This window comes from Halichoeres trimaculatus, unplaced genomic scaffold, assembly GCF_033239565.1.
Source record: "Halichoeres trimaculatus isolate MK-OKI-2021-1 unplaced genomic scaffold, fHalTri1.1 fHalTri1_scaffold_3, whole genome shotgun sequence".
Classification (NCBI taxonomy): Eukaryota; Metazoa; Chordata; class Actinopteri; order Labriformes; family Labridae; genus Halichoeres; species Halichoeres trimaculatus.
In genome coordinates, this window is record NW_027437181.1 from 26,119,216 (window position 1) to 26,145,344 (window position 26,129).

At 40.9% G+C, this 26,129-nt stretch overlaps 1 protein-coding gene across 1 annotated transcript in view; it reads left to right on the forward strand.

Annotated features, from left to right (window-relative positions):
- Positions 1-26,129, forward strand: part of ush2a (Usher syndrome 2A (autosomal recessive, mild)) — a 207,317-nt gene that overhangs the window by 176,975 nt on the left and 4,213 nt on the right. Inside the window, exons 75-88 of the mRNA XM_074666066.1 lie at positions 12,795-12,876; positions 12,985-13,130; positions 13,392-13,736; positions 13,840-14,201; positions 15,333-15,702; positions 15,806-16,087; positions 16,227-16,396; positions 18,120-18,450; positions 23,055-23,261; positions 23,377-23,469; positions 23,888-24,033; positions 24,167-24,285; positions 24,498-24,596; positions 24,705-24,881. Coding sequence (XP_074522167.1) covers positions 12,795-12,876; positions 12,985-13,130; positions 13,392-13,736; positions 13,840-14,201; positions 15,333-15,702; positions 15,806-16,087; positions 16,227-16,396; positions 18,120-18,450; positions 23,055-23,261; positions 23,377-23,469; positions 23,888-24,033; positions 24,167-24,285; positions 24,498-24,596; positions 24,705-24,881 — 2,929 coding nt within the window. The remainder of the gene's footprint in view (positions 1-12,794; positions 12,877-12,984; positions 13,131-13,391; positions 13,737-13,839; positions 14,202-15,332; positions 15,703-15,805; positions 16,088-16,226; positions 16,397-18,119; positions 18,451-23,054; positions 23,262-23,376; positions 23,470-23,887; positions 24,034-24,166; positions 24,286-24,497; positions 24,597-24,704; positions 24,882-26,129) is intronic.

The following is a 26,129-nucleotide window of genomic DNA, read 5'->3' on the forward strand; positions in this document are numbered from 1 at the left end:
AAACACACACACACACTGCCCATGGCCTGCAATTCCCTGGGGCCCCTTCCCACATTTCCATGGCATGCCCCATGATCTAACGCAAGAAATATGTATTAGCAATCTCCTTCAAACCAAAATTACTCACAAAGACTTTACATACACAGTATACTTGCTTTGATGGCTGTCATCTTGTGCAAAAACAGGTTACAGACTCTGTTATCTGGCCAGAATCACCTAAATCTGCAACAGGATTATACCAACAGTGGCTTGCATCCTCTCCACACAACATTCACACCTGTTTGTTTGTTTGGTGTGTTTTAATATCTAAAACTGTCTTCAAGGACAGCGAGGGAAACAAAAACATTGTCAGTCAACACATAGATACAAGGATGAATCAACTTCTCCTTTTTTCACTCTCTTCTTCCCTCCTTTCATGATTTTTACACACAGAGAAATGGGGAAAATGCAGCTGGACAGATTGGCTGAATGAAGAATGATAAAGTTAACAGAGAGGAATAGACAGATAAAATGAAGGAAGAATGAATGAGAAAGAGTAAAAGGGAGGATGAAAGGGGAAGGAAAAACAAGTGAGGGAACAACAGAAAGGATGAGAGTGAGTGATAGATAGGGAAAGGAGGAAGGAGAGGGAAAGAGGGAAGAGGAGGTAGAAGTATAGATCTATATTCTGTCCATATCGGTGGCCTCTTCTCCCTCAGTGACCTTTGGCTTGTCACTCATAATTAATACAAGATGTAAATGGAGACCTTTCACCTTCTCATTGATATGGAACACTCTGTGTTTGTGTGCGTGTGTGTGCGTGTGTGTGTGTGTGTGTGTGTGTGTGAGAGAAGCTCATTGACATGGCATAGACTTATTTTAGTGGCGGTCATTTGTCACACCGTTGCCTTCACCACATGCGCCCCGTTGTTTAGGAATACACAGAGAAAGTTGAGCGCAAACTTGAAGAGAGATGACTTTGTGAGCGTTTGAAGTGCACCGCCAGAAATGATTTTTTAATATGTTGGACAGATGTTCGTCATTTGGAAGGGAAATTAATTTGAGATTTAAGACGGCGAGGACAAGCAGCGAGTAGAAGTGAGTCTCTGTAGTCAAGGAGGCGCTCGTTTGAACCGTTCATAAACTGGCACAGAAAGTTGAATCCAATTTTCCTTTATTAAGGAAAGTAAAATGATAATGAGAGTACAGTCCAGAAAAACAGAGAATTTCAAAAATATGTGTCTACAAAATAAAGCATGCAAATGTTTGAGCATATTACCCTAGTTTAGAGTAAAAAGGTAGATGTTTGTATTTATTTTAGGGCTGTCCCTTTAATGTGTTAATTAGATTAATTAATTGCACCGCAAATTAATGCATTGAAGAATAAACACGTTTTCAGCAGATCTTGAACAATCTTTCAAGACCTGAATAATACAGTTTTATATGACTATGTAAACACCAAAACTACCTAAGAGTTGACTCTCTTGTTTTATGTCTCTTCCTGTTTTTGATGAAAAAAAACAGATAAAATGTACGTGTTTTTGATCACGTTCATCTCGGGCGCTCCATCTTTTTCTCTCTCCATGATCTCCATCATCTTTTCTCACGATCGCGCAGCTCTTTCTCTCTGAATTACCGCGACATATCCTCAGTTCAATCATGAGCTGCCTAAAACTTTTCTGACTTGCAGCGTCTCGCTATGTCTCTGCCATCTCACATCTTCTCCTAATATCCATGCTGAGCTTTCATCCAAAGAGTGCACCACTCTCACCCACAGTAGTTTACAAGCATGAGTTTGATTGACAAGCTCCACCTCCCCCCGCTGAAAAAAATAATTTACTTCTATAGATGCAGTAAACGGTTGCACCACGTTAGTGGCAGCAAACACGGAGATTTTATATTGGCCAGTTGAAACAAAAATTGGGATTTACAAATCTTCTCTTCTTGTGTATTCATTTGATTAGTCATGCACTACAATTTTGTAATGCAACACTTGACTTTAGAGGTCTTAAAATTTTATTGCACCTAAGAATAGTTAGACAAAGTTTTTTCGTATTTCTTTGAAATTACCCCTTAAATTTCATGAGTATTTGGTGAAAATTAGCACATAACTTCTGGCCAGATTCTGTTCTGCAGTGTGCCTGTACTCAGTGTCTGTCACAATCAGGTAAGGCCAATTAACAACCCCACTCTTGGTGAATATCACATCTGAAGCCTTCAGTTGTATCATGTAAAACATTATAGGCCTAATCATAAAGGTTTATCATTTTGCATGTGACCTCAATTATGCATATCAACAAAGTCAGTACAAAAGAACTTGGTGAAATTAAATAAAAATAGCTAACTATCAACTGCTTATTGGGAAATTGAACTATTCACTGAACATTTTAGAGGTAATTATCAGAGGAAACAATGAACCTAACTTCTGTCTTCAAGAACTATGCTTCTCTGGAAATAATTCAAACGTTGGGATACTTCTAAAAACATATTGTGGTGGGTTGTGATTTAATTTCAAATAAATTATTTGCTAATCGTCACCTTCTTACCTTGCAATTTGGAGTAAATTTCGAAGAAACTGGAAAAAACAGTAACCTACCAACTGTGATTTGGGACAATAAATTTGGACATTATTTCAAATTAGTTATGTGCTAATTTCAAAGAAATAAGAAAAATCTTTGTCTATTTATTACCTAAGTGTGAAGAAATTTACGGACCTCTAAAGTAAAGTGATACCCCAGCATCTCCTGCCACCGCTGTGTTGAACAAAGTGAGATCAGGTTAGGAATAAATAGAGAAAAAGAGAGCTGAGAGTTTAAGAGAGTGTAGGTTTAATTAGTGCTTTGTTTAACTGGCTCCACCTCATTGGGGATTTTTTTAACTGCTAACAAATAAATAACTTCCTTTAACCAAGAAATAAAGTATTCAAACCTTAATGAGATGGTTTATAACACCGTTAAAGTCAACTCAACTATCTTAGACTATGGTTTGACATTAACACTTTCTTATTTTCTTTTAAGTCCTACACTTCATCATCATTAAGTTGTATTCTTTGTTCCCAAAAATGTTTACTAAACCACCCTTTCATTGTGTGTGTGTGTGTGTGTGTGTGTGTGTGTGTGTGTGTGTGTGTGTGTGTGTGTGTGTGTGTGTGTGTGTGTGTGTGTGTGTGTGTGTGTGTGTGTGTGTGTGTGTGTGTGTGTGTGTGTGTGTGTATTGATCTGGGGCTGGGAACCCTGCTCCGTGCCAGCTCGACTGATTAATGGGGTCGTCATGGCAATCGGACGGAATGAGGGTACGAAACGCAGGCGGCCTGCCTCACTAGACCCCTACACGCTGCCTGGCATACACACACCATCTCTTTCTCACACATACACACAGAGATTCACCCTCCATGCCTTACACCTCTCTGACAGACATGTTAGTCACTCAAACAGTCCCATCAGGCTTCCTTTCCTGTTTCATAATTACTCCACTTCTGTTTTGCTTTATATTTCTCTTCATTATTCCCTGACTTGTCTCTTTGCTCCCATCCTGTCTTGAATGTTTTCCTCTTGGTCATTTCACTCCATCCCTCCTTGTTCGCCTTTTCTGATCTCCCTCTGGCCATTTACAGCTTGATCCTCTCTTTAAAGCTTATTCACTGTTTTCACTAAAAGTTTAGTCTTTTGAAGATCACTTTTCTCTGTCTTCTTTCTTATCTCTTAACCAAATTATTGCCAAGACTCTTCCTGTTTTGCCACATCCCGCCCAATGTATCCCCCATTTTGGTATTTAATCTCTTTTTTTCTTTGTCTCTTTTTTTCTTTTCCTCCTCCTGCTCTCTCCTGTTCTTCCACCTCTCATTTTCCCACCAAACCCTTACTTTGCCCAGATTTCTTACTCCATATGCCCTCTTCTCTAGACATTTTTTCATTTTCTTCTTCCACTTGTAACCCTTTTCTACACCTCCCAAATGCCATACCTCTTCTCTAACTCCCTTTGCACCTCCACCTCCTCCTCTGCTCCCTCCTTTTGCCTCGTTGCGTTTATAACCGATCTTTTCTCCCTCCATTTGAAATTTTAAATCTGCCACCTCCTCTTTTACTCCTCTGTCCTTTCCTCCCTCCCTTGGCTCTTCCAGATGTTACACAGTGGCCCATGGGATCACTGTTAAAGTTAGACCACGTGCATACGTATAAACCAGTGTGTGTGTGTGTGGATACATATATCTGAATATGGTTACGTTTGTGCCTGTGTGCATGCATAACATATTTTTATTTGTGTGTGCATGTGTGTATGTTTTCAACAATGTGTGTGTATGTGTGTGTGCATGCACGTGCGTGTGTTCTGTATTAATACATCCCATTGATCAGAGCAGGACCCCTGACAGTCATCATCCCTGAGAACCATCTGGCCGACGCCTGACGCTCCCTCACCCAAACACAAGCTGACACCCTATTAATCTGCTACCGCCATGCATACATATGTGTGTGTGTGCGTGTGTGTGTTTGAGTGTGTGTGAATGAATGGATCTGTAAGCATGCGAAATGTGTGTGTAAGGAGCTATGTGTAGAATATGTGTTAACATTTTCGCCATGTCCGTGCACTGTGTACGCTTACGTATGTGTGTTAGTGTGTGTGTTAGTGTGTGTGTGTGTATGCATGCTACAAGCTCATACCGTGCACACGCATATGAATGTGTACACACACCACTTCGCCATCCGCCAACAACAGCCGGCGCTGAAGGGAGCTGAAGGGTGCTTGGAAATTAAGGTTATTACACAAATTGAGCCATATGGTCTAAATATTTCAGAGCTGAAATTTACTAGGCAATAAAAATGGCCCCTACCTCGGTAATGGTGTAAATTACAGCTTAACCACCAGCGCTAATGATGTCCTTCTGTACACCCCGTAACCAACCGTACATGAAGGACACATTGTTTAAAAAATACCCCAGGAAAAGCAGGAGGAAGGGAGAGAGGAGGAGAGGGAGAGGAAAAGGGAAGAAGAGGAAGTGTTGGAGGAGGAGAGTGAAGGGATCTGATTGACAACAAAATGAAAGAGGTGAGGAAAGAGTGAGAAGTGAAGAAAGATGTAAAAAGAGAAGAGGAGATGGAAAGAAAAAGAGAGGGATTAATACAGAAAGTGGAGAAAGAGCAAGAGCTAGCAGCATGTTTACAATCTGTTAGTTTACCATTAAGGGCCCGTCAGAGAGCGCGGGACAGCGAGGGCCAGCCGGTGAACTGTGTCTCCAAGCCAACATGATGTTTCACTTGCTTTGTGTGTTTGTTCGTGTGTGTGTTTGACCTGAATAGTTATGATGTGTGTGTTTAGGCATGCGCAGCAGAGAGGTGTGTATGAGTTGGACATGTTATCAGAAAATGTGTGGTGTCTTTAAACATGAATGTTCTGCAGGTGTGTTGAATGATTAGATAGAGACAAACATGGTGTTAAACACATGCTGCGAACAAAGTGTGAATACAAATTCATGCTTTGGTTGTTGGTGCATTTTTCAGACTGGCGTTTTGTTTGACATGGATCAGCAGAGAGGATCTAAGCAAAAAGGATGGAAAAATGCTGCAAACATGAAAACCTAACTCTTCTCTAAACTCAAAGCCTTGACTGCAACAGAAGTTTAATTGCCGTGCTTGAAAGATAACCTACTACTCAAGTTCTTGTACTTGACATTTTAGGTTTCAGTTTATCTGACTGTTTTTAAAAAAGGTTAATTTTTTGTGGTGTGGACAAATGTTTGGCCAACATCTCCACTCCTTCCTTTACTGCCTTGAGTCTTTGTTAGTTCTCGGTATGGCTGTTGCCTTTGTGTGATTTAAAAAAGAAAAGAACTGGAGAGGAAGTTAAAGGGTTGGTCCACAGAAAAGACAAGGCTTTGCCCTTGCTCTCAGTGACACCCTTTAACAAATGAGGGAGACAAAGGAGGGGTGAAGGGAGAGCGCTGCGGAGCTGAGTGCACAGAGGGTGAGGAGAGAGGCACGAGGAGGTTTGGAGGGGGAAGAGGACACAGGTGAAGAGAGGAAGGAAGTATCAAAGGAGGGAATAAGAAGACTCAGATGCAGAGTTTGTCTGGCCCTCGGCCTATCAGACCCCTTATTTAGAGGTCTCCAGCTCTGATTGGAGGGTCCTCAGCATTCTGCATAAACAGCCAAATAATCAGGCTGCAGCAGTCCCTCTTCTCCTCACCGCAATCTTTCTCTCCGTCTCCTCGTGTTTTTCACAGCTCCTCCCTCTATCACTCCATCACTCCATTCCCATCTGTGTTTTTATCTTCCTCTGTCACAAATTACAGTTTTTATGTTATTCTCATCCACAATCTTTGCCCCCCTCCATCCCCTCTTATTCTGTCTTACTCTCAGTCTCTTCAAGTGATTTTTTTTTCAAGAGAGTTTCTATCACACTTCCTCTTCCTTCACTGCTCCTCATGTGTGCTCTCTTTCTCCGTCTTTTCTGCTCAGTAATGACAGGTTGTGTGTTATTGTGTGTCTGTCTGTGAAGAGGCCACACCATCCAGTGTAGTGCTCTCCACTTGTCTTAATGGGTGTTTAGTGAGGCAGCCATGGCACCATGGTCATCACTTTAGAAAGAATGCTGAGTGCGAGTACTTTGAAGAAAGAGTAAAAAAAAAGTATATTTGTGATGACTGAAGCTGTTAAGCCCTGGTCGAGGTGGATATGTGTTTTTTTTACAATAGAGTTGAGGATCACATGCTGTTTTATAGGGATGGGTATTGATAAGATTCTGTTGATACAAATGCCTTTATGGATTCTGCTTATCAATCCTATTCTGCATTGATTCCCTCATCAATTCCTCCTGTGAATTTTCTCTGAACAAAATGTTGCTTTAGATGTTTTCTGGGTCAACAACATTAAATTGAGTTCATGAGTGAATAAATATAAATCTGACTACCAGAGTTGGATATCTCTGGCCATAAATATACAAAATCAAGTAAAAATTGCACGTCATGTGACGTTGATGTGCTGTATTGTAATATATTATTGACGCATGTAGGCCAGCTAGTGTCTCAAAGTGGTTATAGCATTGTTCTAAGTTGTTTGTAACCTTGCCATAGTTATGAAACTTGCCATGAGCCTGCACAGAACTTTTCTTTTATCTTTCCTGTGAGTATTTTAAAATTTGGAGTTCTCAATATCGTTTTCAGAGAGTAACTGTGACATGTTTCTGTGATGAAAGTTGAAATTCTATTCCAAAGCCGAAGTTATATCGATATATGCTAACAGCTAGCATATCAGTGTGATCTCCCATAAATGGTATCATTAAGCTAGCACTAATTGGAAGACATGCCTTCTTTCCTTAATTTTGGAGGATCGGGGATTAGTGATCAATGATCAGCCCATCCTTACATATGAAACTGATCTTATATACCTCCGAGGAGGTCTGACAGCCAGCCATTGTTGCTTTTTGCTCTGAGACCTAAAACACAGGACACTTTATTGGTTATTTAAGCTGAAACATAAAGATTTGATTGTTTCACAGGTATTGTTCAACAATTTTCAATAAGACAACATTGGAATATTGAAGGTCAGTTAAAAAAAATAAAAATCGGTATCGCAAGGTCAGGCTTTTTAAAGACCGATGATAGGACAGAAATTTGTGATCAGTGCACCCCTACTATTTTGTTTATATCGTTTTCAGTAGAGATAGACTGATGTGGATTTTCCCGGGCCGATACCAATACTGATTATTTGTAGTCAAGGAGGCCGATAACCGATATGTAAAGCCGATATTAGTTTGCAGTCAAAGTGAAAATATTGGTGTCAAAATCTTGAACAATATAAACTCCAACACTGAACTCCATGCAAATGTTTTCAAGCATTAATTTATTAAACAGCTCCCAGGCTTAGCAGCATGTTTTATAAAGTAAAATGAAAACATAAAACATAAATAGCTAAAGTTTTCTACAGTAAATAAAGTTTTCCAAAATTTTAATGTAGCTGCAATAACTGTAATAACTGCACTGCTGACTGGCTGTTTCCCAAGCCATGGCTCTGCTTGTAACCAATCAGATGGTACTGTGGGTGGGACAGTGCTGGGGACTGAGTAGTGACTGCAGAAAGCGGTGCGGCTGCTTCAGAGCCGAAACAACGCAGTTTTTAATTTGTTTCTTATCAGATTGAATCAGGCCATCAGATTAAAAAAAAGGCCGATAGCGATATGCCTAAAAATGCCAAATATCGGCCACGATAATTGGCCCGGCCGATAATCGGTCCATTCCTAGTTTTTGGTATATAAGGAGATTTATACCAGGTTGAACATTTTGAATGGGAATCTCCTGTGAGAGAGCAATGTACTTTTCTTTGTGTGTTCAGTTCTGTAAAACTTTAAGCAGAAAATCCTGATTCAGAGTTTTCTAGGGAAACTGTTATTTAAGTGCTAAGCTAACCTGAGCTAGCTGAGGTAGACTAGTCAGCATAATTGAATTGTTGAGAATTGTTAAGCACAAAGGTTAATGATCTCAATGGATTGAAACATTTCTTATTGATTCCCAACAAGAACCAGATTTCGAGTCCCATCCCTACTGTTTAAGTATTTATATTTGGTATGTAAATCAGTTTAAGAGGTCTAATTGTAACAGGAATGAGGAAGAATGCATCTTAAGTGTTCACAAGGCACCAATCTGTGTGTGCATGTGGATCAACAACCCCACCAATGGAAACACTAAAACACTCTGAGATTTTTTATGATGACAAGTGTATATTCTGTTTTTGAAAAGCCTGTTTCCTGATAATGCCTGAAGGTTTTACTATTATCTAAAAACATTATCCCTATAAAAAGGATTATTCTAAACTAAAATATTTTTGCAACGCAAATTAATTGGTCACCATTTTAAAGCATACTGCCCCAACTTGCCAAAACCATTCCCTGCATTTTGGCCACGACCCACAGACACACACAATAAAAACACACATGCTCATACTCATGCAAATATGCACACCAAATCTGCTGTTCCTGGGGTTTGGAGCCGCCAAGGCCAATCATGGTTGGCGGTGTGAAGTGGGCATGCCTGTCCCAGACCCCTGCAGTCCCTCTCTATGTCCATGCTGGCCACAGACAAAACACATGCCTGATGGCACTCTGTGTGTCTGTGAGTGCACTCCTGTGTGTTTGTGTGTGTGTGTGTCACAAACGTCTGTATGTGTCAGGGTTTGTCTAACACACTCTGACTCGCAGGGACACCCACGCAGGGCATTTGCAAACAGACACAGGGCAATTGTTCCAGCAGCAATGAATTAGGAATACACACACAATAAAAAAAAACACACACACACACACAACTTGGCTTGAAAGCTTGGCATGGGGTGCAAGAGAGCAGCATGCAGTGCTCTGGCTCACCTCAGAAACCTCCGAAAACAATTACTGCTCTCACAGGGCTGGTCAGCACACAGCTTGTACTAATGGACTGGACCAAAGAATTGATTTGAATCGAGCTGAATTGTGCCGAATTGATTTGAGGCTGACTGTATCAAATCATTTCTGATCATAGCATGTTTTTACCAAACACTTAAAGAAGAGCGACACATCAGAAAAGATGAACCAGCATGGTGCTTTATTATCTCTCCAGGACTTAATATGACAGAGCAGAGAGGCCAGAGGAGGCCTGTGCAAAGAAACATCCCTGAGGCAGACCAGTTGGATCTCATTGACCAATCATCAGGCATGCTTCTTTCATCTATCTTCTGAGGCACTTGCTTTACTTTTACCTGCGCTATGTGTTTGCTTGAAAGACTAACTGACAAAGCTTGTGTGTGTGTGTGCATGCACGTGTGTAGCCATATGCTAATGTTGGTCCGTCTCTCTGTCTCGGCCTCTCTGCGGGGCCCAGTGCTGAGGCCTTTGTGAGATAATCAGCATAATTCTTTTGACAAATACACATGGTTATTCTTAATTAGTATCACACACTGTCCCCCCGGCAGCACCATGCCTCTCTACCTGAATATCACACACACACACACACACACACACAAACAGATACACACTCACAAGCACGTGCACACTTCTAGGGACACATGGGCACAAAATATGATTCATGCACATGCAGGCTTGTTAGGATACATGCAAATGTACACAAATAAACACTGATACCCACACTCACACACATGCACACTGACCCTTTCATATGAGCTACACATGCAGAAACACACACACACACTCTGTCCAGAGGACCCCTGCTGCTGCTCAACTCACACACCAAAGAGAAGACAGAACGAGGAAATAAAAGATTGAATAGATTGCTTCCTGGCCCTCAATGCTAAGTTGCGTTGAACCATGTAAGATCTGAGGGCTCTTTAATGTATAAATTAGTAAGACTTCTCGCCGTTGTCTCCCTTTCTGCCGCTCTCCTGTTTACACCTTCTTTCCTTCATATCTCTGCAAATCTCTCTTGTTCTCCCCCTTCTCTTCCCCTCTCCCTCATGCTCACTCTTGACTTCTTGCTTCCCCCTCTGTTCTTTTGCATTTGGCATGATTAACGAGTGACTTTGATCATCCACACACACTGGCTCATGCCTGTGCACAATGAATTAAGGTTCACGAGAACCTTTTGCTGTCAGATCTTACATATTAGCTTCTCATGTCGTCTTGTAGATGTGCTGTTTTTTCATATCAGCCCAAACAGAAACAAAGCTTTTATGAAACATGGTTTTTGATTTTGTTGTCATGGTAATTTTTACTGATAATGCAGCAGAAATTTTAAAAGTTGTACTTTAACCTGAATCTGCTCTTACTGCTAAGACTAGAAATACTTACTTTCTAAAACATCTTAATATTTACAGTTACACACATTAATGTCAAAACATGAAGTATAAATTTAGTATAAGAAACCTTAGGAAACAAGTTTGGAATTAAATTCCAATATTTATTTCTCTGATATATTTACCTACATACTTCCTAAATCGTCTGTTTGAGGATGTAGTTTAAGAGCTTGTTTTGTGTGTCTGCACATGTGTATGTATGAGACACAAATAGTTATTAAGGGAGCTGTTAATGTAATGTTAAACTAGTGTGTTTTAGTGTTTCACTGTTTGATTACTGCCCGTCTACGTGTCTGTCTGTGTGCAGTTAGCAAGCTGAGGTGGTGAATTTCATAGTGCTTGATTGTTGGACGTTTGTGTACTTTTTTGTGTGTGTGAGTGAGTGTGTGTGTGTGTGTGAGCAGGCTGTTAATGTGGTGTGTTTCAGTGATAAAGTGTTTGAATGTATTGCCATCTAGAGGCGTGTAGCAGAGTCTCCATGCTCCTATAAAAGCTGCCAGCGCCAGATGCTGCTATTGACAATGTGCATATGTTAACCGCTTTATAGGCCACATGCCTCACATATTTCACTGGCTTTTAAGGTAGAGAGATCTCTCATTCTTGCTCACTTAATCCGTCTCTCCCTTTTGCAACATCTATCTTTTTTTTCTCTCCCACAAGAGCTTTTCTTACCCATTCACTCAATCTTTCTCAGCCCTTTTCTCCCTCCTTCAGCCTCCTCTTTCTTATTCCTTCATCAGTTATTAACTTGCTCACCTCTATTTTTCGGCCACTGTTTCTTAATTCACTGTCCTACATTGCGTTACCTATATATATTTAATGTCTTCCCTATCTCTTTTTTTCTTTCGGCCTTTCTTTCTCAGTCCTGCTGCCCCTTTCTCTTTCTATCTCTCTCTGCGTCCCTCCCCTCCTGCTCAGAAGTGCTGTGATTTGCAGGAGGATTTAGCCTGTGTCTAGGTGTCTAGGGGCTTATTAATCCTATTTTACTGTGGATGAAAAACACGTTGGCTCGCAGACATGAAAACAGTGAATACATGCATTCTGCTTGTTGTTCAGACAGTTCATCCTTGGTGCCACGCTACGGTGATTTGTCAGGGTTTTCATTTGATTCAGTTTGAATTGAAGCCTTTTTGATCCTCTTGCCGAGCATTGAAGTGGGTTACCAGTTAATCTCTTTACATATGCTTACTTATGTAAAAGCATACAGCCCTGAACAAACACAAAACTGCAGACTCAACACATGGAAAGTATAGCCTTCTGTGTTGTTTATTCACACGAACAGAGAGAAACGTCACTCTCATCGCTGCTTTAAAGCTCACAGTCATAAAATAAAACAAACAAACAACTGCTACATCCTGAAGCTGAGTGCTCCCTGACTACCATGTCATTGCACGCCAGGGCCTTTTGAAACAACAGTGTGTCTCTTATCAATTAGTAAATGGTGTACCCACTGTAACACACACACATACACACTGCCCCAGTGTCTGCCAGGGTGTTGGGCTGGGTCCCACTGCCTAAAGCTACTGGCAGGCTCTTCTCTGCCTGCATCTCTGAGAGTGTGTGTGTGTCTGTGTGTGTATGTGTGATATGAAAGGGTGCATGTGTGACATAAACACTCAATCTGGAAGCTTTGAATTCACCCATAAGGGACGCCCGTCTGCCTGCCAGTCTCTCTGTCTCTGCCACTTCTCTGGTGTCTACTTACTTCACCGAGGCAGAGCCTGTATGTTGAAATGTTGATATCACAAATCCCATGTCATGTCATCTTAGCCTGCCTTTGTCTCACTGTTCCTTTTCATTCCCCGTTTTAATGAGTAATGCACTGGTTTTTATTCATGCCGGATTTGTTTGTGTAACTAATTTCCTCTCGCTCTTGTTATGGCATGCTACTCACATCCCTGTTTGCCTTTCTATCCCCACGCTCTAACTCTTGCCCAATCGTTTTTATGTCTTTTCTCTCTCAAACCTACGCTTTCCTCCTCTCTCATACTTTTTTAATGTTTCATTTCTTCTCTGGTCTTATTTCATTGGTACCTCCTTCTCTTTCAGAGTGCAGTCCTTGAAGCAACCATCTATGGTCTTGAACCTTACAGTCAGTATAGTCTAAGAGTTGATGCTGTAAACCAGGCAGGTAGGTTGATTGTGATACACAGCTAATTAAAAATACATAATATAGTGATTATATATGCTACAGCTATTGAGCTACTGTACCGAGTGTCCACATTTTGTAATCCTCCAGGTAGTGTGTCCAGTCCGTGGGTAAGCATTAGGACCCTGGAGTCTTCTCCGGCTGGCCTGACTAACTTCACCGTGGAGCAGAGAGAGCAGGGCAGGGCGCTGCTGCTAAGCTGGGATCAGCCGCGTGCTCCTAACGGAATCATCACAGTACGAACAATGCACGGGACACATACCAAAGCATACTCTGTGCTTCTCAGGCATTCATAGTATCAGACATGGTGGAGACAACCAAAGATTAACAATTATATTTATAAAAATACACACCTAAAAAATAATTTATATATAAAGTGACATGTTTTGTTTTGATACATAGCACATACACACAACTTCAGCCATGTGACATTTTCTTTCCTTGTTTGACATCTTCACTTCTTTTCTTGCTTGGCCTCTTCACCCACCCCTCACCAGATGTACAACCTGTACAGCGAGGGGAACCTGGAATTCAGCGGACTGTCTCGTAACTTTCTGTTCCGGCGTCTGGAGCCATGGACTGTGTATGCTTTGACGCTTGAAGCCTGTACCTCAGCGGGTTGCACACACACCCCACCTCAGCACGTCACCACAGCAGCTGCTCCACCTGCCTCCCAGTCTCCACCGAGACCTCTCTTTATTGGTTCAGACAGTGTGTCACTCAGCTGGGGCCCTCCCTCCCAGCCAAACGGGCCCATCAGAGAGTACTTCTTACTTGGAAGAAGTCTGGAGGATGTGGGGAGGGGAAGAAGTGTTGATGAAGAGGGTGTGGAAAGAGGAAAGGTAACGACACAGCTCGGAGGTTTTAGGATGTGATGAGTTAGTTTGAAGTAAACTGGGAGTTATCAAAATCAAACTGTGTGTCTGTCACAACTATTTCCAACAGGTTTTGTTCAGGGGATCGTCTCCACAGCCTGCTGACACCCTCTCATACACAGTGTCTGGTCTGCGTCCCTGGACACAGTATGAGTTCAGTGTCCGCACTCACAACCCTGCAGGACACACCGAGAGCCCCTGGGTAACTGTTACAACCAGACAGGCCCCTCCTCGGGGTTTGGCTCCTCCAACAGTGAGTCACCTCCAGGGCCAGCCAAGGGTGCTACTGGTCTCCTGGTCTCCTCCATTGGAGCCAAATGGGATTCTGCAGTCCTACAGGATTCAGAGAAACAACGTTAGTTTCTCGTTTAGTTTTGACCCAACAGTCACCAGCTACAGAGATGAAGACCTCCTGCCCTTTACAGAATACAGGTATTGAAATATTTTGTGAACCTCAATCACACAAATGTTTTTCTCTTTACATTTTCAAAACAAGTGTTGATAATATTTAGTGCTGTCAGGCGATTGAAAAAATTAATCTAATTAATTACAGGATTTGTAATTAATTAATCTAATTCATCGCATTTTAATCTCATATCTGCTTAAGGTCCCAAAATAAAGAATTCGAATTCCAGGACATTAAAATTACATTAAAAGACATTAAAAAACATTTAAAAATAAGTTGAGAATATATACAACACATTTTTAGGTACCCTGAGGCATAAGGAACAATGAAAAAAGTGTTATGGTTCTATCTTTACAAAATCTACACAGTCCTGCACCTAAGATAAGCTGATTTGGTTTTTAGGACGGTTTTTGCTTCTGTCACATTTTTACTTGATGTGGACTCGATTTTCACTGCAATATCAACTTCTATACTTCTATGAGGTCAGGAGAACCAGGGCTTAAGGCTAGAAACTGTAAGGAACTATGTACAAACCACTTAATTCAAGTCTTGGATCAAAGAAAAGTGAAGTATTTTCAGTTTTACATGCTCTGAACACACAAACTGTTGCTGATTGGTGCAGAGCAGCCCCAAGCTGAAACATGACACCAGGAAGATGGAAACAATTTTTCAAAGAATTCTTTAGATTTAAATACAGGACAAATATCGATCATTCAGGGCTTGTTTAATGCAGTAAAGAGTGTAGAATTATCAGTTTTTTACAGAATTGAGCTAGAGCAAACGGTTGATTTTCTGCAGATTTTCAAAAAGGACGTGTGAATAAACGAGATGTGGACGGCAGTCCTCTTGTTTCCCCCCGGTTTAAAGCATGTTGCTGACTTCATGTGTGATACATTCAGGGACCGTCAGGAATTTGAAAATCTGACGAGAACACCACTTTTTCCAAGTAGAATAAACGGTTTATAAATGCCAGACATTTAAAAATAAGTGCATCTTTGAACGCCCTGCGGGTTTGGATCCAGATTAATCTGCGTTAATCTTTATAACGCGTTAATTTGCCGTGTGATTAATTAATCTAATTAGCGCGTTAAAATGACAGCCGTAATAATATTTAGAATCAATAATGAAGCTTAGTGCCTTTTTATTTCTTTTTACAGCTACTCAGTCATAGCCTGCACGTCTGAAGGATGCATCACCAGCCCTGACACAAACATTACAACTCTAGAGGCTCCACCTGCCACGGTGGAGGCTCCCACAATCGATACCATCACATCAGATCTTATGAACATTTCCTGGAGTAAACCTCTGACACAGAACGGAGAGGTGACTGAATATGTGCTGAAACTGAACAACAAAGAAGTATATCGTGGTCAAGACCAAAACACAGTGTTGTCAGATCTGCAGCCGCACACGTCGTACCAGCTGGTCCTGTTAGCCTGTACCAGAGGTGGGTGCACCGCCAGTAGGATGATGTCTGCTGTAACCGAGGAAGCTCCTCCCTCTGGCCTGACAGCTCCGGGTCTTAAGGTGTGCATTTCATATCTCAATTCAGGTGAAATATTTACCACTGGGTGTAAGATCATTTGGAGTAATATAATTTTTGTTTTTCAACTTTTCCTCTCCTTTCAAGGTCACAGGCCCAGAGTCTGTGGAGGTTACTTGGAGACCACCAGAGCACCCCAATGGCATCATCACAGGGTACGAGCTGCGCAGAGATGGTGAAGTTATCTACGTTGGCACAGAGACCCACTACCACGACTTCACACTTTTGCCAAGTGTAGATTATAGCTATGTTGTCTGGGCCAACAACAGCAAAGGTGCAGCAAGCAGCACAGCAGCCACAGCAAAGACTCACCCATCAGCTCCTTCTGGTGTTGGTCTCCCCACACTGACACCTCTGGGACCAAACCAGGTGAATCATTTAACTGTTCAGCTGATGTTTCTAATCAATTAACTAAAAACTAATACATAACCGGTGCTTAAATCTGCTTTGTTCAAACTTTAAATTTTTTCTTCAGAGGGTTAAGATCATGTGCTGTTTATTTTTGCAGGTGAGAGTAGAGTGGAGCCCTCCAGCCCGTCCAAATGGAGACATTGTGAGTTACACTGTTCATCTCAGAGACCCAGTCCAGCTGGGCATCACCAGCACCGTGTTCCCGCCAGAGGAGAGTGACTTCTCCAACAGACACACAACTCTGCTTGGGCTGGCTGCCTACCACAGGTATGTCAAAGCAGCTCAGTTAATGTCTCAGTCCATGCAGCAAACCATGATTGTTTATGGGAGTACGGTATGGCTTTGTACAGGCAGGGAGAATACGGAGAGAATAAGATAAGGTCAAAGGTTTAAGATTTAGCATTTTCATTTGGCCGCATTGCCAAAAATAGTTTTACAAAAATTAACAACACAGTTTTCAATGTCTGTGTATAACAGGTACTGTTTTGGAGAACAATATGAGGAGGAATGAGCAATACTGGAGGGGATGTAGTGCCATCTATAGGTTAAAATAAAAACATCTAGTAGACAAAACCAAACCCAGACACTTTTTGTTCAGATCATAACAGAGCTCTCCATTATTTGAACCAAGACAAAAAAATAATAGGGGAAAAAAAGGATTTTATTTAGATATTTAAAATAAAATAAAACCATTATGAATTAAAATTAAAGAGAAAGACAAAGGAACAGTTGTTTTTCAGATCTCTTTCAAAAGTTTGACACAAATGAGTAATAGGTGTCAAGACTTGGTGTGATATGGAGAAAAACGACAATAACAAGAGCGATCAACAGTGTGAGGCACTGAAAATAGGGTTTTCAGTTGAACACAGCTATATAGACAAAAAAGTGTGTGTGTGTGTGTGTGTGTGTGTGTGTGTGTGTGTGTGTGTGTGTGTGTGTGTGTGTGTGTGTGTGTGTGTGTGCAAGAGAGAGGATTTGCATGTTTAGTTGTGTCTGTTCCTGTGTCTTTGTGTCACTCTGCCTGATTGTGTGTCTGTGTATGTGCGAGCATGTCAGTGTGATGATTAGATTCAGATAATAAAAGCTCATCAGCCTTATCGTCCAAAGATCGCTCCTCCTCTGTCTGATGACCTTCACTCCATTGAACTCATCTTCATCACCTCCTCTCCATTCCTCTCCCCCTGACTCCCCTCTATCCTCTCCTTTATTTTTTTCCAAATTAGCTGCCTCATAATTTGGGTTTCTTGCTGTAATTAACTAAGCATCATCTAACCTTTGGTTGAGAATATTCGTATTTTAAAAATATGCATTGATTACACCAGTGGTTTTCAAATGGGAGTACGCAGGATTCAAAAAATGTATATACAAAAATAGCAACCAAGCAAATTCCTTGAACACTTTTTATTCAACACTGTTTGAATCCAATGTAAGCTTAAGTTCACAAACTGAATATTATATCCAATAGACATTAATAGTACAGTGCTTTTTTGGGTAAATTTCTTACCAACCAAAACTGCTCTGAGCTTCTTTGGGGGTACTTGGGAGAAAAAACATTTCACAGGAAGTACATCACTGAAAAAAGAGTTTGAGAATCACTGGATTACATGACGTTGTGATGGGAAAACTACTCCATTTGCTTTGCAGTTTTTCTAACTGATGGTTTACAACTAATAAAAACACAAAAGTGTTAACAGAGACCTTTTCAGGAAAAATCAGTTGATTAATGAATTGTACGCAACATGTGGTTTGTATAGGATGTTTTAGCACATGCATGTGACAAAAAATGGGGCTTTAAACTACATCAAAATGCAAGATTATACACATGACAAAGAGGCTGTTTTGTGAAATATTTTGTGTAAGCTGCTGATTGTACTGTTTGAAGTATTTGGGTTCTGACTACATGTTTATTCAGTTGTCTCTGACAAAATGAACAAAAATCACACATAGTGTCATTTCAGAGATGTGTTTTTCTGCTTTCATGCGTGTGTAGGTATGAAGTGAGAGTGGAGGCTTGCACAGCGCTGGGCTGCTCCTCCAGTGACTGGTCATCTGTACTCACGCTCGAGGCGCCCCCTGCTGGACAAACAGTGCCTCTCTTAGACCTTCGTCCAGATGCAAACACCGGCCTACAGACCACCTTTCTCCTCACCTGGTCCCCTCCTGTGCAGCCAAATGGTAGAGTCCTTCATTATGAAGTGTACCGCAGGCTGGAACAAACCACTGACCCCCACAGAGAGGATTCAGCAACTCTGATCTACAGGAATATCACCACTACGTACAAAGATGAAGCACTGCAGCCGTTTACTGTATACCAGTACCAGGTACAATGCTTTGTCTGTTTGTTGTTTTTGCCTTTCAAAAACACTTGAGGACTAAACCTAGTTTTGATTTTAATTATTTGTAAAACTCCAACTGTCTTTACAAATTAAGTTAAAAAATATGGCTGAGACACTTAAGAAAGTTAGAAAATATGGTAAAGTATGGCTTTATGTGTAAAGCAAGGGACAAGGAGAAAAAGTAAACATTTAATTTATTTATCAAAAAAATCAGAGTATCAGGAATCCAGGTAGTTGACATAATAGCTCAACAAAAAGTTTAGTCTGATTCTTTATGTACAGAAAAAAATGCTCATTCCGGTGTGTGTTAATTGTAAGAACTCTCCTAACTCCCTCTGTCTGTATTCTGCATGGAAACAGAGTCAGATGCTTTATTGTGATCTCTGAACCTCATTTGGAAATGAGATCTCTCATGACTGACACATGAGAAGATGTTGACGTTTTTCACAATGAAATGCTTTCTTAAAGTCCAGTCACACACACACATAAACACAAATCATACACACACTTTAACTGATATCATCATCCATACATGCCAACATACACTCACACACAAGCCGGAGGATCAGACAGGTGTTAAATGGACGTGTCCATATTCATGCTGCTGTGCTGTGTGTTGCTTTGCTAATTGACAGGCTAGCCCTTTAGAAACAACAATAACATTAGCATTCCTGCCTGTCAGACGTACGAGCCGGGGCCAGAGAACCTGTGTAATTGATTGAGTTTCCCTGATTGTGGTGCCGTCTTTATTTACGAGGGTCCTAATTTATGACAGGAGGAGGGAGGGAGGGAGGGGCTTTGGGAGATGACGAGCGGGCAACAGAGCCATTAATCACAGGGCCCTCAGAGCCCCCCACTTCCTGATTACCAGCCAGCCAATCGAATTAACTGTTAGCCCCCTTGGTAACAGAGCTTGTATTGGAAAGACCTTTTAATGGTGACCGCTACACGTCCCCTGAGAATTTGTCAGTGTGGGATTGGGCTTCGTGGACAAGGTGTTGGTGTGTGTGACGTCCATAAACATGTGTACACAGCAGTGCTTTGAGTGCGCATGTAAACATCTGTTGAGTGCTTCTGTATCAGAGAAAGGGAGGGAAGAAGAAACATGATAAGTTTTATATATTCAAAGAAAGTTTTCATACCTCCTCTATCTCCACTTTCTGACCAAAGCATATTTTCCACTCGTAACCTGTCCACAACAGTTAAACAGTCAAATCTTTAGCTACCTGCCCCGATTTATTTTTAGATGTTAATCCGTTGGTATACCTCTCTGGCTCTCATCCCTCTGTGTTTCAGTCGTATACAAGGACGATAAGTCAGTTCAGTTTAGCACAGCACAGTGCAGAGAGAGAAATCATATTAGGCTAATTACACTGGGTCATAAGCTCCTATTGACAGCTTTATGCTTGGTTTTAATTACTGCCCACTTTCACACAACTTAGCCCCTTCACCTCAAGTAGATGCACCCGCCAAGTAGCTCCGTCAGCCAATCAGAGCACTCCGATTGAGTCCGCAGTCCAACCGTCCAGTTAAAAGGCTCAAACACTGTCTGATAGTTTCCTGAAGTCGTTTGTTGCCATGGCGGCTCCTCTGCTGCCATTGCAGCTAATGGGGTATATTTTTATTTTGTGCCCAATAAGCCAAATCACGGCCCAATAGGAGAGGAGTGGAAGGAGAGCAGTAAAAAGACTGTGGATGATATAAGGGTGGAGAAAGGAGTGCTACCTTTTAGCACAGATCAAGGGCAAGGTGATCTGCTCTGACTTTAGTTTTGAACTTTTTCTTTCTGTTCTGTCTATGAAGCAAAAACTTTTTAATCAAGCCCAAAGCCTGTGAGTCACGTCAGGACTTTAGCTGTGTTGCCACCAGGGGAAGAACATGGTTGTTGCTGGGGAGAAATATTTTATTGCTGCAGTTATAATGTTGTGTGATGGCTGAGCAGATTTATTTGAAACTCTTTAAATCAACAAGTCAATACGCCGTCCAGGAGAACAAAACTTCTTTCTTTGCCTGATGTTACGACTTTAATGCACTTTTTGTCAGGCTGTTTAACCTTGCTTTATAAATTAGTCCTAAAAACTCTGTCTCAGTAATGTTTTCCTGAGGATATGATGACAATCACAGAAAATGTTTGATAAACACTGGTAAACACTGCTAAAATACACATCAGATAGGAATCACTGTTTAGTAGTTTGTTATTCATGCTATGCCTATTTTTCCTTTCGTATTTTTTGTGAGTGGTAACAAAACCCTGTAGATCTATAAAAAAAGAATGTCATATTTCCCTTTCATTTTGTTTTTCTTATCAGGTTAATGTGTCCTCTTCCTTCTCTTCTCACACTTCACACTTCTCCATACAGGCTTCTGTCCCTTTCTTCATTCCTTTTCTCCAACCCACAATGACATAAGAAGAATCTTTGTGTCACATCACGTGTCCGCTTATAGTCAAAAGAATGACATTCTGAATTGATATTCACTCTATAAAGGAAATGCATATTGTAATGGTCTTATGGTGACAACGTGAACATCTTTATGGCTTTCATTAACTCAAATTGTTTTGTTGTGTAAAACAGTGGTTTTCAAAGTGGGGGCCTCCAGGAGGCTCTAGGGGGGACTCAGAAAATTTGAGGGAAGGGAAATATAGAATCTTTTTTATTTTTTTTTAAACAATTTGTGCTGAGCGTGTAACACGTAATGTGCCGTAATCATTTGATTCACAAATTTCTGATTGTACCTAACCGTACCTCATGGGACAGCTGCAACTTTGGCATGATGATGTCATGGTCTGTGTTGACCTGGCGGTTTGCGCCTGTTATTAAGAAAGGAGTATCCCACCTTGGCTGACAGAGCCCTGAAATGCCTTCTCTCTTGTGCAACAACTGACTTGTCTGAGTCTGATTTTGTTGGTTCATAATTTCCTCTTCTGAACAAGTCAAAAAATCATCAAAAACTCAGAAAATGTATTCTTAAAGTTGAAATTTCTTTACATATTTTGAAGCGTGGTCTGTTGGTTTCCAAAGGGGGTCCTTAGCCAGAAGTAAAGCTGTTTCAACTCTTTTTTTAACTTTTTAACTTAAATTGTGTATATATCTTTATTCTACTCCGCACAAAATTCTTTATTTTAATATTGTAAGTATTGTTTTTTCTCTACCACTAAAGTTCTCTTTTTTCTACTTTTTTAAATATTTTGTGTTTCTCAGTGTTTTTCTATTCACAACAATTGAACCGAGAGAGGGCAGCTTTAACTTGAGTCAAATTCCTTGTATTCTGGAAATACCTGGCGAATAAATCAGATTCTGTTTTTGGGGGGGCTTGGTATAGGTTTTGGAAACCCCTGGTGTAAAACACTTTGTGTGGGACAGACTTGTCACGCTTTTTTGGGGTCACATCTTTAACTTCTCAGGTTTGTAGCTGGTTTGCACCCCATATGAAGGGGCTATCGTCCTCCAAGCAGGTGACACAGGTTTGATCCAACCTGCTGTCCTTTCTCGGCCCTGTGTCATTCCCCACTCTCTCTTCCTGATTTCCCTCTCTGTCCACTGAATTTGTCCAAAAAAAGAAAAAAAAGTCTACTTGGGGTAATTTAACACAGAATGTTGTATCCATTTTTGATTCACTTGGTATACTCACTTGATTGTGATTAAGTAAGTGAGGTGAACTATTAAAGTACTCTGATCAAAGTCTGACAAACATGAAGGTTTCACTGTGACGTTGGAGCTGATCTGTGAACCTGGAAACACCCTGAACGGTTTTAATAAAATGCTACACACAGAACTTAGCCTTTTACTGTGGAAGCAAGTTTGTCCAGACAGAAAGATCAAACATCCCAGCTCTGTGCCGGAGCCTTGTCCACGCTTCCTCCTCCCCCTCTCTCCATCTTCCACTCCTTCTTCCCTCCTCCCACCTCAGTCCATCTGTGCTGTCACTTAGATCAATCAGGCTGATTGATCACAGCCTAATTGACTATTATTGAGGCTAATTCAACTCTTAACACACTTTCATGCACACACACACACACACAAACATGCACAAAACTTGCTTTCACAGCTACAAACAACGCCTCACACACACACAGGCGCACATTTTGAACAGTTAAGCTCGGACCCATCCATCTGCCTTCTGCACCACTTCTGACAGGCTACAGATGACTTACACATGCAAATCTCCACCCTGCCTGACCCTGTGCTGTGTACACTCTCTAATTACACCCAACACCAGCACACAAATAAGATTACTCTGTGCATGTGTGTGTTTGGTGTGTGTGAGAATAACTCCTTGATGAAGGTGAAAAGTAATTGTCATGCAGATATGTTAGTGTCGGTTGGCATGTTGAAAAGGTTTTGCTCTAACTGCTGATGTTAGTTTTGATGGATGATCTGATGAATTGACTTTTATCTTTGTGTTGATCTGGTGGATTCTGGGTAATTAAGAAAAGCCTTTCATCATGAAGAGTTAATAGATTCATCCAGAGTTGTAAGATTAGGAGAAAAATTCATGTCCTCGTCTTCATTTGTACCGTTTAATTTAATATTTAAGAGAATCTGATCATTTTGTTCTCTGACTTCTTGCTGTGGGGTTGTGATGGACAGGTGTGTGCGGTGAACTCAGCTGGTCGTTCTTCTAGTGCATGGACCAGTGGGAGGACAGGACCCGCCCCACCTGAGGGGGTAGCCTCGCCCAGTTTCCTGCATGTTTCAGCAACCTCAGCAGTAGTAAACATCCCTCCTCCAGCCAGAGCCAATGGGATCGTGAGCCTTTACAGAGTGTTCTCACTGAACCGCCATAACCACACTCTGGTAAACACCACAAACACACCACACAGTTTTTCATAATATATAGCTATTTAAATTTTTATCCTGTGACTAAACAAAACTTAATCATATCTCGTCCCAATTGTTTCTTTTACTGTAGCTCTCAGAGGGAACGTCCAATCAGCTGACTCTCCATGGTTTACGCCCTTACACTCAGTACTGGGTGGGAGTGGAGGCCTGTACCTGTTATCAGGTGATGATACTGATAGTTTAAGGTTAATTTACAGCAACATTAGTGTATGCCATTCTGCTGTTTCTAAATAGGTTGTGTTGCTTTAAATCATTCAATGAAAGGGTTTTCCATCACCTTGATTCTGACATCATTTGTATGAGCGGGAATCAGAAGAAATTGTATTGTTCTAGATAACACACTAGGAGTTCACAGTTTCCATATCCAACTATTTTCAAGTACACAAAAACATAGGTGATATTTTCATCAACTTATAGTCAGTCATTTTAGACTTACTTACTTTTTTATTATGGAAAAATCACCTTTTAAGAAAATGTTTCTTATTGTGGATATTTGGTTCATTTTCTGTCATTGTGAACTTGTACAACAACAACAACAAAAAAGTTTAAATCTTTAAATTCTCCATTTAAACCTTTAACAGTGCTGTAGTCAGGGACCCCTGACTGAGCTCCGGACTCTGGCTGCCCCCCCGACTCTTCAGCCCCCTCCCCGGCCCGTCACCCTGACCTCCCGCTCTGTTCAGCTGGAGTGGGACGAGCCTTTGGCCCCTAACGGAGTTATAGAGAGGTGGGAAGAAATATGAAAGAGTTCAAAATATTCCATTTTGATTTAAGTTTTTTGAAATTTTTCCCTTTTCTTTAATGAGAGAGACTCCTCAAACATAAACATGACTCACTCATTCTCTCTGTCTTTTTTCCAGCTGTGAACTTCATCTCAGATCTTCCTGCCCGCAGCCCTCCCAGCCCATCCCTCTCCCTTGTGTTGAAGGACGAGTGGAAATCTGTTTCTTTGGCAAAAGGAGGAGCTACAATGTGACAGGTCACTGCGTAGTCCACATGTTTTCATGTTGCATTAAAGCTCTTTAAAAGTGTTAACACCAGTAAACACTTAATAACAAAACAACAGTAAAACGTTATATAGGAGAGTGAAAATCTAAATGATAAATGAACACAAACTTTGAAAACAGATAACAGACAGGTGCGCAATATGTGTGTACGTTCATGAATAACCACCTAAACTTATTCCTGCAGGTCTCCAACCGTACTCAAACTATCAGCTGAGAGCTGCCTGCTTCAACAACATGGGCAGCACTGCCTCCAACTGGACGACAGTCACCACCCTGAGCGAAGGTGACTAACGTGTCCAATCCTTCAACCCTCTGAGCTAATCCTTCTTTAAGAAAAGTTAACCTGTGTTTTCTCTGATCCCCTCTTTCTCTCTGTCTCTCCCCCCTGCAGCCCCTCAGTATGTGTCTCCCTTCTCAGTGGACAGTAACCTGACCGTCATCTGGTTAGACTGGACTGAGTCCTTCTTTCTGAACGGGTACCTGAAGGAGTACAGTGTGACTGAGAGCCGGCTCAGGGTCTACACTGGCTTTTACAGCTACCTGTATATTCCACGAACATCACAGAAGAGTGAGAGCACACACACACACACACACACACACACACACACACACACACACACACACACACATACACACACACATACAAAACATAAAATCTTTATGAAATGAAACATGAATAAGACTTTTTTAGGTATCTACAATTGCGTCAATACTTTGATCAGAAGTGTAATTTTGCAGGTTTTTCAACGACAGAGTGTGAGTTTGATAACACCTTCAGAGCTTGTACAGTTCAATGCCTAAGAAATGTATCGCTTAACTATATAAAACTCTTCTGATTGCTAAAAATGACAATACTTTGCACATTAAACAAAAATGGGTGAGGGAAGCAGGGATAAGGCTCTCAGAGGAAGTTTGGGGAGGGTTAGGGTTAGAGAGATTTGCAGCTTTCAGTGTTCCTCAACAAATTCGGTAAACTGGAGAGAGCATTGTTGGAAAAATATTATTAGATACTTTAAGACCCAAGATCAAGAAAAGTTTAAGAACCCAAGTCAAACATGCTGGAGACAGTGTGGTTCAGGAGTGGCAAATCATTTTCATGTCTTCTGGGGTTGCCCTAAACTGAATTTGTATTGGCAGGAAATCCACAAAACACTTGAAAATCTATTCAACACTCAAACACTATTGCATTTTGAAGGACTTTATCAGGGTATTACTGTTTCCATAAAAGATAGGAGGGAAAAAAGTTATTGCAGGCTAGCAAAAAGTCAATCACTAGAAAATGGTTCAATCCTCTACCACCTAAAAGAGACGAGTGGTGGAAAATAATCCTAGAAATCTTTAAAATGGAGAAGTTGACCTACAATCTAAGGATTCAAAAAAGACAAATTTGATCTCGTCTGGAATAAGTGGATTGAATTTGTTACCCCATTTAGAGCAGACTTTGTCTGACCCCACTATCAGTTATTCTTCTTCAACCTCCTGAGTGAGAGACACAATATAAATGTAAATTCCCCTTGTTGATTTGTACAGAGTTATTCATTTATATGAGTGATGTAACATATGTGGATATTATATTGAGATTTAGACATATTCAAAATGTAAACAGCAACAAGGAGAATAAGTGTAACCCTATATTTTTGAAGAAGACACAAAATTCTGCATATGTGTAAATACAAAAGACTGGAAAAAGACTTTGTATAAGAAATGCTTAATTGTTTATTAATGAAAATATCATTTCCAACATAAAATTAAAAATTAAAAAAAGAAACACAAATAAATGCTCTTTTTAAAGGGAAGCAGTATACTTCTATATAAA